Raw genomic sequence first — 17521 nt, 5'->3', positions numbered from 1 at the left:
CATTTCATTGATATTTTAGATAACATCCTATCTCACCAGCTGAGGCAATTTAGACAAATCCTCAACTTCATTTCATGATGGGACATTTCTATTGTTCAAAATGCTAATATTATCATCAAATTACCTAAAGATTTAAAATTTTTAACATGATTTTTCCTATATAAAAACCCTTAAGATTGTTTTAAAATAAAATAATTGGGAGTTTACAAAACCCTTAGTAAACACCTGTAAGCATAATTTTTTTTCAAAAAGTCCTAATATGGTAAACCTATATTTAATCAAGTCAGGCAATAGTCCTGAAAATGAGCAAAAGAAAATTCATAAAGATGTAAAAGCTACAATTTGTTGACTTTTCTTTTTTCCTCACACTTAATTAGAATGTATTATTTAAAACTGGTATGGCTGTTAAGAATCTAATTTTTTTGTTTTACAATACTGTAGCTCAAACAGAGATTCTCAGGCATGCTAGGCAAGTGCTTTAACCACTGAGCTGCACTTCCAGATCTAAGCACATAATTAAAAAAAGTATCCTTGGTGGTTAATTGAATAATTACAGTTCATTAAAATCTATATTTTTACATGTTGAATAGTTTTATTTGTATAAGTAAATGCAGAACACAGTATTTTTTTTTTCCTGAGACAGGGTTTCTCTGTGTAGCCTTGGCTGTCCTAGATTCAATTTGTAGACCAGGCTGGCCTCGAATTCACAGAGATCTGCTTGTCTCTGCCTCCCTGAGTGTTGGGATTACCAGCATGCACCACTATGCCGGGCCAGATCTCAGGTCTCAAACTAGGAATGGAGCTCATTAGTAAGATATGCTGCCTAGCATGTGCAAAAACTTGGACTCTTTCTTCTATTACACAAAATCAAATAAAAGAAGGAAAATCAAGGGGTAGCATGAGTGTATTGGAACATACCAGTAATCACAGCAGCTGGGAGGTGGAGACAGGAGGAACAGGAAGGCCAGCCTGGGCTACATGAGACCTTGCCTCACAAACAAAAAATAACTTAAAGTGAAATATACTCTAGGTATTAGCACCTTAGTAGTATGTGACTGGATCTTGAACATAGTTTTTATTTGAAAAAGCTTAAACTAGTACTGCAATGAATTTAAGGCCGCCCACAAGAATAAAACATGTGAGCTCTATAGATATACAGAATTTTAGGAAATTGAGAGAAACATGATAAATACGAAATAGCCTAAATTCTACCATACAATCCATTATTGATCTAACTTGTTCTACCCCTCCTCCACCACATGTGAGAAAATCTTGGACTATATGCATCACTTAGTAGCAATCTGCTAGAATAAACTAGACAGGCAGTATCAAGAAAGTGATGAAGTTGGTACTCTTTTTAGCAGGTGAACTAGAGGAAGTTGCAGCCCTACAGCTGTTTCCACCAAGAGTGTCTGGAAATAGATTAGGAGAAGCAAATACCACTCATCCATTACAGCATTGAAGAAACACTGTTTTGTCTACACAGGAGCACAAAGTCCATGATGCAAACAGCCAGCATTTAGTCACAAGAATAGTTCCACAAGAGCAGTACAGGAAAATCAACACATCCTTCTTTTTGACCTCTTTATATGAGTAAAGCACACTTTGAGAGGCATGCTTTTTAAAAGTCACATGCTCTATTAATTTTAGCTTTTATTTTAGGTATTTAGAGTCAGAGTTTCATGTATCCCAGGCAGGCCTCAAACTTGCTATGTAGTTGAGGATTATGTTGAAGTTCTGGGATCACAGGTATGCACCACACAGCTGGTTTATGTGGTGCTGGGGATTGACCCCAGGGGCTCATGAATGCTAAGCAAGCACTCTCCCAACTAAGCTACATTGAGAACCCAACTATTAATTTATTTATTTTGCTGTGGTATCGGACTTTGAACCAGTGGCTTCATGTAAACTCACCCTGCCCTCAGGCGCTGAACTGGTCCAATTGTGCCTATGTACTCTGGGACATGGATCTACTCAGCCATAGGCCCAGATCTTAGTATTCATTCTTATGTATTCCTCTAAAACTTCTTAAGCAAACATCCCTTCTTAAAGTGTATTCATCAAACACTAATAATACACAGGCTAAAGAGGTGAGCAAAGTTTGATAGCACCCATTGGAAATATTACTTTGTAACTTTTAAATATAATAACGTAGGCTCAAAACAGATGCTGAGCCTCACATCCAAACGTTGAAAGAAGCATAGGGAGTCTACTGGAAAAGAAGGGGGAAGGATAATAGAACTAGAGGTGACAAAAGCTCCACAAGAAGACCATCAGAGACAATCAACCAGGGCCCAAAAGGGCCTCTACGGAGTCTGAAGCACCAACCAAGGCCAATACGTGGTCTGGACCTAGGTCCTCTACGTATAAGTAGCCTCTGGGCATCTCAGGCTTCATGTGGGCTCACCAGTTAGGGACTCACCCGTTAGGGGAATGGGGGATATCTCTGACAAGGACTATGTTGCCTGCTTCTTGATCACTCCCCCCTGATGGGACTGCCCTACCAGGCCACAGGGGAGGAAGAGGAACTCAGTCCTTATATGAATAGATAGGCTGGGGTGTGTGTGGGTGGGTGGGGGCTCTCTTATTCTGAGAAATAGGGAAGGTAGAATACGGGAGGGAGGGTGGAACTGGGAGGAGAGAAGGAAGAGGTCTGTGACTGAGGTGTAAATTGAATTAATAAAAAACGAAAAATTAATGTACTGTATTTCTCAATGTATAGAGCAGTCATACTATTCTTTAAAACAAAGAGTGAAAAATGGCCAAAAAAAAAGTTTTTTTTTCAACTCCCATTGTTACTACTCACCAAACATTATGCTGACAGTTGAGAAGATGTTGTAAGATGATAATACCTGCAAATTTTACTTGGCTAATTCAAGCTCCATTTTACCTATGGAAAAAACAGCAGGTCAGGGTAGCCACGTATTATTTAACATAATTTTAATCGTGAGAGTAAATGCTTGTTTACTGCTATTGATTTTAAAACATGTTCATAGAAGTAAAAATTTGCAGCCAAGTATGATGGCTCACACAAGAGCCTGCAGCAGGAGTACTGCTATAAGTTTTAGGCCAGCATGGGCTTCAGAGTGAGATATTTAATCTCCTTTTTAAAAAAACGACTACTATTTTAATGAATAACGAAAATGCGGTACATATGTACACTACGTAACCTTCAGCGGTAAGCAAAAGGGAAATCCACATATGTTCTCCCTTATGTGTGGCTCCTTGGCTAATAGATGTATCAAGTTGAGCAAGTATAAGGGCAGATGTCCTATACAATTTAGAAGGAAGACAAAGAGAAGATAGGATTGGATGATGAGGAATCGGGGAGAACCTGCAGAATCTCTAAGCTTGAATTATGAAAACAGATGTAAATATAGCTTTTAAAGTTTCAACTCCATCATAGTTTTTTTTTTTCTTTATTTCTGATAGATACTGAATAAAAATTTACTTGAGAGCGAAAGTGCAAATCCTAAAGCACAACTCCATCACTGCAAAGTGGCCATTTTAACTGTATGTGTAGAGTTTGGGACTGGGCAAATGTTTGAGTGGCTGCCTTAAACTAGCTGTGTTGTTTATATTATTTGTGAGTTAATTGGAATAAAGTGACTTTTTAATATATTTTTTAAATTTTTATTTATTTTTAATTAATTTATTTATTTATTACAATTTATTCACTTTGTATCCCCACTGCAACCCCCTCCCTGGTCTCCTCCCAGTCTCACCCTCCCTCCCTCTTCGCTCCCTATGCCCTTTCCTTAGTCCACTGATAGGGAAATACCCCTTCGCCTTCTGTCTGACCCTAACCTATCAGGTAACATCAAGGCTGGCTGCATCATCTTCCTCTGTGGCCTGGCAAGGCTGCATCCTCCCAGGGGGAGATGATCAAAGAGCCAGCCACTGAGTTCATGTCAGAGACAGTCCCTGTTCTCCTTACTAGGGAACCCAATAAAGTGACTTATTTTAAAGAAATTACCATTTTTAGTATTAAGCAAGTTCTATAACATATTTTATCTATCTATCTATCTATCTATCTATCTATCTATCTATCTATCTATCTATTATATATAACTAGTTATAGATATATGTAAATGTATACATATATCATACATACATATGTATATAAATATATACATACGTATGTATATAAAGGCAGAATTGCTAAGTCATTACCTTGATCTAAGTGTTAATGTTTGCAGTTTACATTCATATAATAGTATCTGCCCATGAGAAAAACTGATCCTCAAGTTCATACCATCTAAAGTAGAGTATATGTGAATCATGAATCATTAAGGTTACTATTTAAAAATGACCCAAGAAGGACTGGAGGTGTAATTCTTGATAGAATAATATGTGTCTAGCATGTGAAATTTCCTGGGTTCAATTCTCAGCAAGCAACAACAAAAAATGCCCAAGAGATAATAGTTCATTAACCCTTCTTACTTTAAAACCACAGCTCATATGTTTCATCCTGCTCCTTGCCAAATTATGCTTAGACTGCTACAGAAAAAAGACTCCCTTTCCCCTTTTCACTTAAATTTTAAACATAAAAAATAAAAATTCATTCCTCATAAAGAAAAATTTAAAATATGCTTTGATAATGCTAGTATTAATTTAATTTAAAGGTAGTTTTTTACAGCTGTCTAATGTCTTCAAATTTTTTAAACTTGCCAATTGGAGCCCTATCAGCTCTTGATTACCCTAAGGGAATGAAGTGCTGCTATCACACACACTTGAGAGGCTAATCTTTCTCTCATATTCCTGTACTTTCCAGAGGCCTCAATCTTTTTTACAGCTTCCCTGACCAGAGCCTTCTTCTTTGCTTTTATACCATCATTCCCTGAATTTCATTTGTTTTAATGGGTTCCAAATACAACATAGGTTGTTTCCCAGGTGAATGTTAATAATCCAAAATACTTAAATGATATTAGATTTCCATTGTCCTGCTATTGAATTTGATCACTAATGACTAAATGAATCTTTATGAGATTTGTATAGGGTATGTCCAGGGAGGTCTGAGAACATACAGGCTATGTGGTATACAAAGAATGCGCTTTGGAATTGCCTTCGGGATATACAAGCAAGGCAGTTGTCTTCTAGAGTAGCTGAAACCCAGATACAAGATATGTATGTGTGTGAGAGAGAGATGCTATGTCACTGGGAAGAGACTAAGATTTTTGGGCCAAAACTGAATAATAAAAACAGTTTGTGCAGTGCCAAGGACTGAACCCAGGTCCTCCTGCATGCTGGGCCAGGATTCAACAACTCAGCTATACTGCCAAACCCAAAGAAATTTTTAATTAAATAAATTCTAAGAAAATATCATTATGTAATAAAATATTTTGTGCATAACTGTAGCAAAAGGATAACAACTCCAATGTGGTACATTACCTCTAATTTAAGCATACCATTTATGTATTTATTTAGGTACTGGTGATGGGAACAGAGCCTGATGCATGCTGGGGAAGCACTTCACTACTGAGCCACAACCTATATAGTATGTATGTATGTATGTACATATGTATGTATGTATGTATGTATGTATGTATGTATGTATGTATTATGTCCATAGCCCAGAATGGCCTTAAAGTCTCTATATAGCCAGAAGTGACCTTAAAATTCTAATCTCCTTACCTCTACCACCATTACATTGGGACTCCACGCATGCACTGTCATATCTAGTTTATATAGTGATGCGGACTGAACTCAGGGCTTCTTGCATGCTACCCAGGTCCTCTAAAAGAGCAGTCAGTGCTCTTAAACACTAACCCATTTCTCCAGCCCACCAATCTTATATTTTTAAATATGCAAGTGACTTCAAATATCTAATATGTTTAAATAAAAAAAATGCTAATATGTTTAAATAAAAAAATAAATAAATAAGTTTTCAATTTTTATCTAGTCTTTTTTTTTTTGAGACAATGTCTCATTCAGTAGCTAGAGCTAGCTTCAAATTTGCCATTGAGCTGAGGATGACCTTGAAATCCTGATCCCCCTGCTTCTGCCTCATGGTGGCTGGGATTATAAGTGAGCTACACCATGCACAGCCAGAGTTTACCTAGTCTTGTTCTTAGACTATAAAAAGCACAGCTGAGTCAGGCACATTATTAGGAGGGATGTCGTTAGTTAATCTAAGATATACAAACCATTGAGATATATGCTAGTATTTTTCTATATTTTTCTTCTCTTTTCCTATCATAATTTAGTTTTCACAAACACAATTTTAGTTTTCTCCCTATTTACCCTTTTACCTGTCAACAATAGTTGAACTTTGTACTAAATACATAGTTCAGTAGTTGTATTTAAAAAGGAAGAGGAACACAGCTTAGTGACACAACACTGGTAAGTGTGGTGTGTTCAGCTGAACACTTAATTAAAATGTCCAATTCACAGTTATATAGACATATATAATGTCGATATGTCTTTAAATAGATTTCTATTGGGATAGAATCAAAAACCTCTAGTAACTTATCAAATACATTTCTAAAATAAATGCTTTAAAAACAGTTTGCTGAAGGCTGGAGAGCTGCTTGTCCTTTGAGAAAACACCCTGCTCTTGCAGAGGACCAGGGTTCTGATCCAGCACCCATACCAGGCAGCTCACAACCACCTGAGGACAACTGCAGTCACATGCAAATATCCCCTACCCCCTACCCCCCACATATACATAATGACAGGGAGGGATGGGAAATATGTGAATATAGTATTCACATATGAACTTCCACAACTTAAACATTTAAATTTTTAAAACCAGTTTTTAGCAGGGTGTGGTGGCTAACACTTTTAATTCCAGCATTGGGAGGCAAAGGCAAGTGGATCTCCACGAGTCTGATGCCAGCCTAGTCTACATAACAAGTCCCACGCAAGCCAGAGTCTAAAAGAACAAAAAACAATAACCAAATCAAAACAAAAACATTTGGATAACATTTAATATTAGCTAATTTTACAGCATAATTTAGCTATATTTATTTTTGCCATAATGTAAAGGAACCTTTTTTTTTGCGATGCTTCCAGGATACCTGGTCTAGAAGGGCTGATTGTTCTGTGAATTTTAAAATAAAAACATCATGATTATTACAAGACAACTTTTAAATAAAAATCAATCATTATAAAGAAATAAGTCTATGTACTAGTGAGAACTATGTATAATATAAAATATCACATTGTTGCGTTGCCTTTCTCTAAATATTAATATAAAATAAGATTTAAAAAACAAAGATGAAAAAGTTCTTACAATATGCTGGGGATTGAACCCATGACCTCATGCATGCTAAGCAAGCACTGCAGAGTGCTACCACTAAGCTACAGATCCCCAGAGATTTTGTCTTTCATGTGCTTTTGAAGTCAGGTGCTGTAGAACAGTTGGTAGAGTGTTTATCCAGTATGTTAGATGCTTTGGGTTTGATCCTCAGCACCGCATAAACCAGATATGGTGGTGCATAACTGGAATCCCAGTATTTAGGAGGTGAAGGCTGGAGATTCAGAAATTACAGGCTATTCTCTGCTACATATTGAGCTTGTGTGCCATGAGGTGATCCTTTAAAAGTAAAGAAGTAAAGTGCTATCGATTGCTGATGCCTCTGAACAAATTTAAACTTGGGTAGAGACAGATAATAGTCAAGCCAGGGTTAATGGATTTCTGAGTTCATTACATGTTGTTGGTCACTTGATATTTCCTTTCACTACACAAACATGATAATTTGAAACAAATGATACTTTCATTTCAGAACCTTGGGCTCTGCTCTCTTAAGCTACTGCAATGCTGACTTGAGGGCCAGAGATAAGTTCAGTGATAGAGTGCTTGCCCTGCATACACAAGACCTTGAGTTTCATCTCCAGCATTGCAAGAGGAACTTATTTTACAAGCCATTTAGTGTTTTCAGTCAACATCAACTTAAATTGAAAAATTTCACTTAGCCTAATAGGTCTGCAATCATAGCTACTCAGGAGGCAGCCAGGGGCATGACAGATAGAAGGCCAGTTTGACATACACAGTGAGTTCAAGGCCACCCTGGGCAACTTATCAACTTGTTTTCTCATAATAAAAAAGTAAAATGAGAGCCAAGGATATAGCTTAGTGGTGGATTGCTGGACTAGTATGCACAAGACCCTGAGTTACATCTCTAGGAAAGAAAGGAAGGAAGAAAACAAAAAAAGAAAAATATTGCAAAAGAGAGAAAGGAAAAGAAAATGGTCACATATGAGTGAGTGAGCCCTGGTGGTTCATATCTGTAATCTCAGCACTGAGAAGGCTGAGGCAGGAGGATCACCTCAAGTTCAAATTTGGCCTGAGCTAAAGAGAAATACTTTGAACAAACAAAACAATACACACACACACACACACACACACACACACACACACACACACCAGCTGAAACTGTCACATGGTCCTGTGAATAGGACTTAAAGACAAACCACTACAATTCCCATAAATGTATAAGAATGGAGAAGTTATTGTTAAAACCAAATTGGAATAGAGATTTTCAAATCAATACTTTTCTCAGAAAGCAAATCAGTGGCTTCCCGGGTCATGCAGGGATGATGGGAGAAGACTGAATACAAAATGCCCCAGGAAATTAGCATGAGAACAGGTCTATATCTTTACTATGGTTGCAGTTACAGCATTTTACATGATTCCAACGTTAATTTAACCATACATTTAAAAGCTGCTAGATTTAGTTGGATGCAAGTAACATGTTTAAGAAATGAAAAAGAAGGTTACATATTGTTTTTGAACAAAATCTCAAATGTTCAAGTTTACCAAGAAAGACTCAAGAGCCAGATGCTGGGATGAAAGCCTACTAGCTCAGAGAGGCAGAGAAAGTACCCAGCTGACCTTCCTACTCAGCCTACATCCCAGAAGGATAAAAAACCCTTCTTCTTCTCTAATCTGTCTTAAATAGCCTTAAGACTCAATGTCCTTCCTTTTTTACTTCCTGTCAGTGTCTCTCTATCCATCCTCTCGACTTCCTCTCACTCTCCATGTTTTTTTTTCCTATGTTCAGTGCCTGTCAGCTGGTTTTTTGCTCCGCCTCTTGACCTATAGTTGATTTTATTTAATTCTGTTTACAGGAAGCTCTTAAATTAAAGGTGTGTCCTAGGGCTCTTAAATTAAAAGCCACACCACACCTAGAAATAAGTTTTCTAGTACACAGTCTCTCTGTCCACAGTATGACCAAATATCCTGCAACAGTTAAACAATCTCACCAGTCATTTTTTGTTTAGTTCTGAAACAGAGTCTCATTACATAACCCAAGCTGGCCTCAACACTTGAAATACTCCTGCTTCAGCTTTCTGAGTTTCCTGGCAGGTTTCTGAGATTACAGGCAGTTGTCACCAGGAAAACGATCACACCAAATCAGATATATAATAGCCAAATACATTCTCCAAAAGACTCGAGTGTGTAACTATTAATATCCATCAACATTTCAAGAGACATAGACTTTTTAGGCACTCCTTTCTTACCTTCCTAGGTTTCTTGATGACAGAAGCTATTGGCGAGCCTGGAATCCGGGTATCCCTTGTAGTGAATGGCTTCATGGTGTTATCATTCTGTGTACAGAGGAAAGATGTGCACAGTTGCAGCACTAGTAGCATACCAATCAAATACATGGGAGAAATAGCTGTTGATGAACAGGGAACTACTTAATACAGACTCACAGTACTATAGTGAAAATGTCTCACCACGAAGCAAGTGGGTAATCCAAAATTCCTGTTGATAAAGTAATGGCACTCTTGATATTTTGGAGGGGAGAACTACATGGTGCTTACCTAGTACCCCAGAAAAGTGAATAGTCAATATTGAGCAATATATACAATATACTCAGGCCCTAAAACTAATTTTTTTCCTTATGGTTGGCCCTATTGCTATACAATTGAAAACTATAAGGTAACAGACATATTTATGCCTGATATTTCATTTGTCTCTTAGTTTTAGTTGAATTGTCTTTGGTCTTTTCCTGTATAATATTACTCCAACAACTCGGGATTTTAAAATTCACTCTTTTCCAAAACTAGAGTCACCCCCAAAATTCATGTTCACCCATTCATCCATGCCAACGCCTAAAGTGATTAGAACCTGCTCAGTTAAGGAACTCCAACATGATCTACAAGCCTGAAAAAGTCCAAGATTCCAGAGGGTTTTTTGGTTTTGGTTTTTTGTTTGTTTGTTTTCTGCTTTGTTTTGTTTTGTTGACTTTCGTTTCACATGAAAACTCAGTTAGATAAAGTGAAGGTAGTTAAGGACAGGCTGTCTGCTCCATTTAGTTGGCAGTGATGGTCAGAGTTCACAGTGCTCCACATTATTATTTCTTGTCCTTGGCTTATCCAACCCAGTTACATGTTGGTGTTCTTTTTAGCTTAATGAAAAACTTTATTTTCTATTTTTGTTATCATTCCTTTCATACAGTAGCTACTTTCTTTCCATAAAAGTCTGGTTAAACTTATGACCTAGCTCTAAACAGCACACAACTCACTGTCTTCAGAAGCTACTCTCAAATGAAGGCCAAGTTACCATCTGAGGAATCTTTGAAAGAAGATGTTTTTCCCCAACAACACATTTTCACATCTACTGACTCTTAAGTCTGGAAGTTGACATTAGCCAGAATCTCTCCTATTCAAATTTCAGCTTAGCTCTTGTTTTGTCATAGATGTTTACAGAAAAGAAGAATAAAAGTCATGTAACTATTACAACTAAGTAACCTGATGACATATAAAAACATAAAGTATGGATATACCTATGGCTTAAATGTTTAAATTTAAGGCTATGTGTCAAAATGGTAGTGGAAATGTCTATATTATTCCCCGGGCATAGTGGTGCATGCCTGTAATCTCAGTACTCAGGAGGCAGAGGCAGGTGGATCTCTGAGAATTCCAGGCCAGCCTGGTCTACAAAGTGAGTCCAGGACAGCCAAGACTACACAGAGAAACTCTGTCTTGAAAAATAAAAAAATAAATCCTAAATTATTGAAATAAAGGCCAAATTAGCTCGGTAAATCTATTCCTTAACATCCTATAGTTACAAAATTATACAGAAGAAAATGAAATTGTTTTGTCACCTAACATTTTAGCACAAATGAACTTGTGTATGTGTGTGCTTACACATTTGCATGCACATGAAGGCAAAGGTCAAATAAGATGTTTTCTTCAATCACTTTTCCACATTACTTTTTGAGGCCGGGTCTCTCATAAATGTGGAGTTCACAAATTCATTTAGACTGGCTAGCTAGTGAACACTCAGGGACTTCCTGTCTCTATTCCCAACCTCTGCTAGTGCTAAGATTATAGGCACACACTACCATGCCTGAGTGCTTTTGTTTTAGTTTTAACATGGGTACTGGGATCAAACTCTGACCTTCATGTTTGTGTGACAAGCACTTTACCAAGTAAGCTATCTCCTGAATCCTCAGCCTTTTGTTCTTTAACACAAGGTCTCATGTAGCCAGGCTGGCTTAAACTTGTAGTCAAAGATGACCCTAAACTCCTGATCTTCCGATATCTGCCTACTCAGTGCTGGCAAGAACTGAACTTTTCTTAGGTTAACCAGAACAGAGGGAAAGTTGGTCCACTGGTCCATGGCAGACTCAACCTCAATCAATATCTCTCTGTCTGTCTGGATCTCTCTCTCTCTCTCTCTCCTCCCCTACTATAGTATACAGGCTGGTCTGGTATTTCTAGGCTCCAAGAATCTTCCTGTCTGCTTTTCCATTATTGGATCTGTTAGAGGCACTTCACAACTCCCAGGTCCATCTATAGTTCAGGGTCAGAAAACGATGTTATTTCAACCCCTCGAATAATGACTTTTAGTTTTATGGGTAAAACCATAAACTGTTTCTGTTTAAAGATCTTTTTAAAAATGTTATGTATATGTGTGAGCTGAGTGAGTTTCTGTGCATCTCACATGTGCAGGAACCCACAGAGGCCAGAAGACGGTGGCAGATCAGCTGAAACTGGAGTTCCAGGAGGTCACCTGCTGCCGCTCGGACGCTGTTACCACCACACTGTATGAGGGAAATGAAACTTTTCCACAAAATTAAAACGTGAATACCGTACCAGGTTTAAACATCGTTCAAAGTTCTGGCTTATCTGCAAAGCAATGTGCAGTTTCCTGAAAAAGAAGAGAAATCAATACTGTAGTCTGCCCATCTGAAGGAAAACATGTAGCTGAATAGACAAATGATCAAAATAGTGACTCAAAGTACAGCACTCACCGTTCGTGCATTGCTTCTCTAATTGCTATATTCATTCCTTCCTCCTAGGTGGGGAAAGAAGGATAAACTAAGTGCCCAATTTCTACTGTTCTACTAAATTTCATTTGGGTTAGGAGTTTCAAATTTTCACTAAGAGGAATTTTATTGTTATTCACCAGGCTATGGAAGAGCTATATTGATTCATTATAAACAATTCTCTACACAAGTGTCTGGCTCTCTACTCTTTGTTACTCTACAAATTACCACAGTAGTAGTCTACTTGCTATGCATTGCCACGTATCAGATACACAGAAACTGACTGGAGGAGAAATGCTGTAGCTTTCAGCAGTTGAGGAAGAGAACACCAAGATTCACAATCGAATGCTTTTCTCTTCTAGTAGTATTATGGTAGTCTTAGTCTATAGCATACTAAATGCCTACCAGTATGGATTTGTTTAAATAAATAATGGAATTAAAAGATGATTTAAATCAAACTATTGACATTCAAAATATGCATAACAGTGCTGGTGATGGCTCAGTGGGCAAAAGTGACCTGGTTTTATCCCTAGGACCCACATGATGGAAGGGGAAAAGCAGCTCCCTAAGGTTGTCCTCTGACCTCCATACTTGTACCCCAAAATGCCCCATCATATAACTACACATCAAACAAATAAATGAAATAAAAATTTAAAACATGTATTACCTAAGTGTGGAAATGGATTCTTTTTATATAAAATTATAAGAGAGGCACTTAGAATGTTTTAAAAAGAAGTAACAAGTATTAGTGAAAATCTGGAGAAACTATAACCTTTGGGTACTGCTGGGGGTGATGAAAATGGTATAGATTTTGTAGAAAAGTCCCAAAAGGGATGGAAATAAAAACTATACATAATATTTTACACCAACATTCATAACAGCACCATTCACAAGAGGGAAACAAACAAGTGTCCTTCAAGTAGATGAGGGGCCAAATGTGCTATGCCAGAATATTATTTAGCTATATATAAAAAAAAAATTAAGGTATGATCTAAGTATGTAGCTCAGTGGTAGAGTGCTTATTTAGCATATACAAGGATTTGGGACTCAACTACCAGTACTACAAAACAACTAAAGTCCTGATATGTACATGGACAAATCTTGAAAACATTATACTTAAGTAGAAAAAACCAGGACAAATACTAAATGGTTCCTTTTATAATTATACCTAGACTAGTCAAAATTCATAGAGCCAGAAAGTAGGAATGGAGCTTACAGGCTTGAACTGGGGTGGTTATGAGAATATGAGGCTATTGTTTAAATGGATACATAGTTTCTTTGGGACATGATAAGAAAGTCCTAAAAAAAAAAAAAAAGAAAGGGTTGTTTAACATTCTGAATGTACTAACACCATTAACTGTACTCTTAAAAATGGACATTGCAGCTGGTCCTGATGAGCCCTGATAAGCTAGGGTCAGATGGAAAGGGAGGAGGCGCTCCCCTATCCGTGGACTTGGAGAGGGGGACGGGAGGAGATGAGGGAGGGAGAGAGGGGTTGGGAGGGAATTGGGGGGACTACTGCTTGGATACAAAGCAAATAAACTGTAATTAATGTAAAAAAACAAAAATTTATTTAAAAATGGAACAAGGGATACAGTCTGTGGCAGACTGCCTGCCTAGCATGGGTGAGGGCCTGTAGTATCTGCTACTCTATGAAGGCCAAGACAGGAAGATCACCCAAGCCCAGGAGTTCAAGACCAACTGAGGCAGCACAGTGAGGTCCCATTTCAACACAAACAAATGAAAAACAAATCTACAAAGAAACTTTGGGCAGAAGATAATGCTGGAAATGTGAAGTTGAAGAAAATTTTGGGGCAAATGAGAGAATATTATAAAAAGAAATTCATATTTATTATCAATACTGAGCTATTATTAATAACATTTAAGAATTTCTAAAAATACCATTTCCTGTTTATTTTATGCTTTATTAGTTCTCTTCTGGGGAAGGACATATTAAGACAAAGTCTCCTGTAGATAAACATGTATCTTAGACTAGCCTTGAACTCCTGATCTTCTTGCTTCCAGCTTCTGAGCATTGGATTTATGGCCACTGTCGTTTCAGATTTCTATTTTGTATATATAGTCAATGATTCATACAGTGTACTAGCACAGTGGTGTATATTCAAAATGTATAAACAAACATGGCTATATGTACTTTATAGGCATGAAACTTACAATTTCTCATTGACCTGTGTGATTATAACAATTAAAAGGTCCAGGCATGAAGACCTCCCCTATCAGTGGACTTGGGGAGGGGCATGCATGCAGAGGGTGGAGGAAGGGAGGGATTGGGACAGGAGGAGGGAGGGAACCACAGGGGGGATACAAAGTGAATAAAGTGTAATTAATAAAGAATGAAAAAAAAAAAGGTCCAGGCATATAGCTCTATGGTATGCTTAGCATTCACAAAAACCTGGCTTCAAACCCAAACAAAAGATAAATTTAAAGATTATGTCCTTTAATGTGGACACTGAATGTCTCAAAGTGGTACAAAGTCATTATGTAGCTGAAAATGACCATGAACTCCTGATCTTCCTTCTTCCATCTCACAAGCACTGAGACTCCTGGAATGTGTTACTACAGCTGGCAGTTCTTTTACTTTGTTTTAGGAAAACACTCCCTGAATTAAAAATATAATTGTCAGCTGGGTTGTGGCGGCACATGTTTGTAATCCCAGCACTCGAGAAGGCAGAGGCAGGTGGATCTCTGAGTTTGAGACCAGCCTGGTCTACAAATTGAGTCCAGGACAGCCAAGGCTACACAGAGAAATCCTGTCTTGAAAAAAAAAAAAAACAACAACAACAAAACAAAATAAATGTAATTGCCCATGACTGTTTTTAGAATTACAGAAACAGCTGTTTTAATAATAATAATAATAATAATAATAATATAGGGTGAGATGGTGCAGGGAGGGAAGATGCTTGCCTCCAGGCCTCCTGATGATGACCTGTTTGAAATACAGGAAATACAAGGAAATGTACCACAGAAGAAAAGAATCAGGTTCCACATGTTAGCCTCTGACAGCCACATACGTTATGGCATGTGTGTGCACTCGGGGACACACACACACACACACACACACACACACTAAATAAAAAAAATGATCTAATTTAAAATGAGCAGGTGTTAATTTTGAGAATTCTCTAACCTGTTTGATTTGGAAAATCCGGTTGGATGATGTACGAGTATGGGAAGGTAGAAACAGCTGAAAATTAAAATAGAAATTAAATTTGCTTTAAAGTTATTCATTAGTCATTTAAACTATGAAGTTAATCTTATTTTACCTAAAATACTTTTTTGGGTGTACAGCATCAGGGGTATTTGTTAACTTCAAAGCTTAAAAAGTAAAAGTGGGGCCTGGTGGTGGTGGTGGTACACACCTTTAATCCCAGCACTTGGGAGGCAGAGGCGGGCTGATCTGTGTGAGATCGAGGCCAGCCTAGTCTACACAGATAAACTCTGTCTCAAAAAAATAAAACCAAAAATAAATACATGAATAAATAAATAAAAGTGGGTCTTGACTAAAGTATTTTTATTCAGAAGTCTATGTGGGAAACTACAATTGCTAGCAGAAGAAACATGAGACAAAATATCAACTTTTTGTTTGTTCGTTTGTTTACCTCTGACGTTAATCTGTTTTTTGAGACAAAGTCTCATGTGGGCCAGATTGGACTCAAACTCCTTTTAAGGCTGAGCCCCTCTACTTCTGAGTGCTAGGGTTTCAGGTACAATACCACATCCAGCCCCTTCGTCAACCTTTCTTTCTTAAGATACCAGATATCAATGTCACCTCAGCTTTCTTGCTGCTTTTAGCCAAACACTAAAGCTCAGTGAGAGGCGTTACCAGCAGCCAAGCTGCCTCACAAACAAAGGGAACAGGGACAGAATAATGTCATCACCTATCTTAGAATCTTGCTGGTGAAAACAAATTTCCATAATATGTGTTGAGTTAAGGCAAACACTTTCAAGTAGTTTACATTTTATTCTTGGTTGCTAAAATACTTGTTGCCTAGGTCCTTTCTTTTTTTTTTTTCAGAACTTCTTTTTTTTTTTTTTTTTTTTTTTTTTTTTTTGTCTTATCTCAAAGCTTGTGAAAACCCATGTAAGAGGAGGATAAAACAACAAGGGGATTTAAAGCTAAACATAGACATAAAGCTTAAAACACCCTCAGAACTTATCTATCCTATCTGTACTCTGGTTGTTTCCCAAAATGCTTGGTAGTGAATTTATCATGTCTGGCTTTCACATTCTGATTTTATTTATAGTGACAGGGAATCAAACCTACGATTGTCTATATGATAGGTACGTGTTGTGCCACTGAGCTATATCCCCAGCCTCATTTTATATTAAGAACACACTGAGTGGAACATTTCAAAAATACCTAATGAGTACCTACTGTGTGATAAAGCATTTTGCTAGGACCTGAGGATCCGGAAGTAAATACACTATCTTCCTGAACTAGCTAGTAAAAACAAAAACAAAGAAACACCAGAGCAGAGTTCTGACTTGTGGGAGTTCCAAAGGGAAGAATTGTGCCTGTGGTCCAATAGGAGGCCTCACAAAGTAGACAGGAAAACTTAGATTTATTATTTTATATGTATAAGTGTTTTGCTGTATGTAGCCACATGTGTGCCTGGTGCCCTTAAAAGTCAGAAGAGAGCTTTGGATACCCTGAGACTGGAGTTACAAATGACTGCAAATCCCTATGTGGGTGCTGGGATTCAAATCCAGGTCCTCTGCAAGAGAAGCACGTGCTCTTAACCACTGAACTATCTCTCCAGCTGGAGGTAGGAGTTCTAACTCTGTACAGAAGGCATTCCAATGAAAAGGAATAACAACTCAGGTAGAGGGGCATGTAACCAGGCACAGAGAAGCTCAAGGTTGACAGAACTGACTGGGAGGAAGTGGCAGAAAACCAATTTGATGAAAAGTGGCTGAAACTGAATTGTAAGTTTTGCAATTTAGCCTTTGTTCTCAATAGAAAGCAAAGTATAGGTTTCTCTGCACTCCTACATCTTAAAGGTCTTTTAGACAAGCAAGTCTTGTCTGCTTTGAAAGGCTAAAAACAAAGTAGTAGCGATATGTGGGGAAAGTTTCGAGTGAAGGAAGGAGGGCTTGAAAAATAGTCAGTGGTCTAAATGAAATGGGGCTTGGAATGAAGGAAGTGGGTTGGAATGATTAGAAAGTGGAAAAAGCACTCAGTGTAAGCCTCACAGTTGAAAATAATAGGCATATGGCAGCCAAGAAAAAGAGTGAAGATGAATGTGTGTCAAACACATGCTTTCTTGAAAGAGATG

General features: G+C 37.7%; 1 protein-coding gene across 1 annotated transcript in view; it reads right to left on the bottom strand.

Moving 5' to 3' along the window:
- The window catches only part of LOC129684833 (P2R1A-PPP2R2A-interacting phosphatase regulator 1-like), a 36457-nt gene that overhangs the window by 5376 nt on the left and 13560 nt on the right, over positions 1–17521 (bottom strand). Inside the window, exons 3-6 of the mRNA XM_055618069.1 lie at positions 15373–15429; positions 12210–12253; positions 12052–12106; positions 9466–9552 (exon numbers count right to left, since the gene is read on the bottom strand). Of these exons, the coding sequence (XP_055474044.1) occupies positions 9466–9552; positions 12052–12106; positions 12210–12253; positions 15373–15429 (243 nt within the window). The remainder of the gene's footprint in view (positions 1–9465; positions 9553–12051; positions 12107–12209; positions 12254–15372; positions 15430–17521) is intronic.

This window comes from Psammomys obesus, unplaced genomic scaffold (assembly GCF_907164565.1).
Source record: "Psammomys obesus unplaced genomic scaffold, mPsaObe1.curated_primary_1811, whole genome shotgun sequence".
NCBI lineage: Eukaryota > Metazoa > Chordata > Mammalia > Rodentia > Muridae > Psammomys > Psammomys obesus.
The sequence above is the reverse complement of the archived record's forward strand: the minus strand, read 5'-3'. Positions and strand labels throughout refer to the sequence as shown.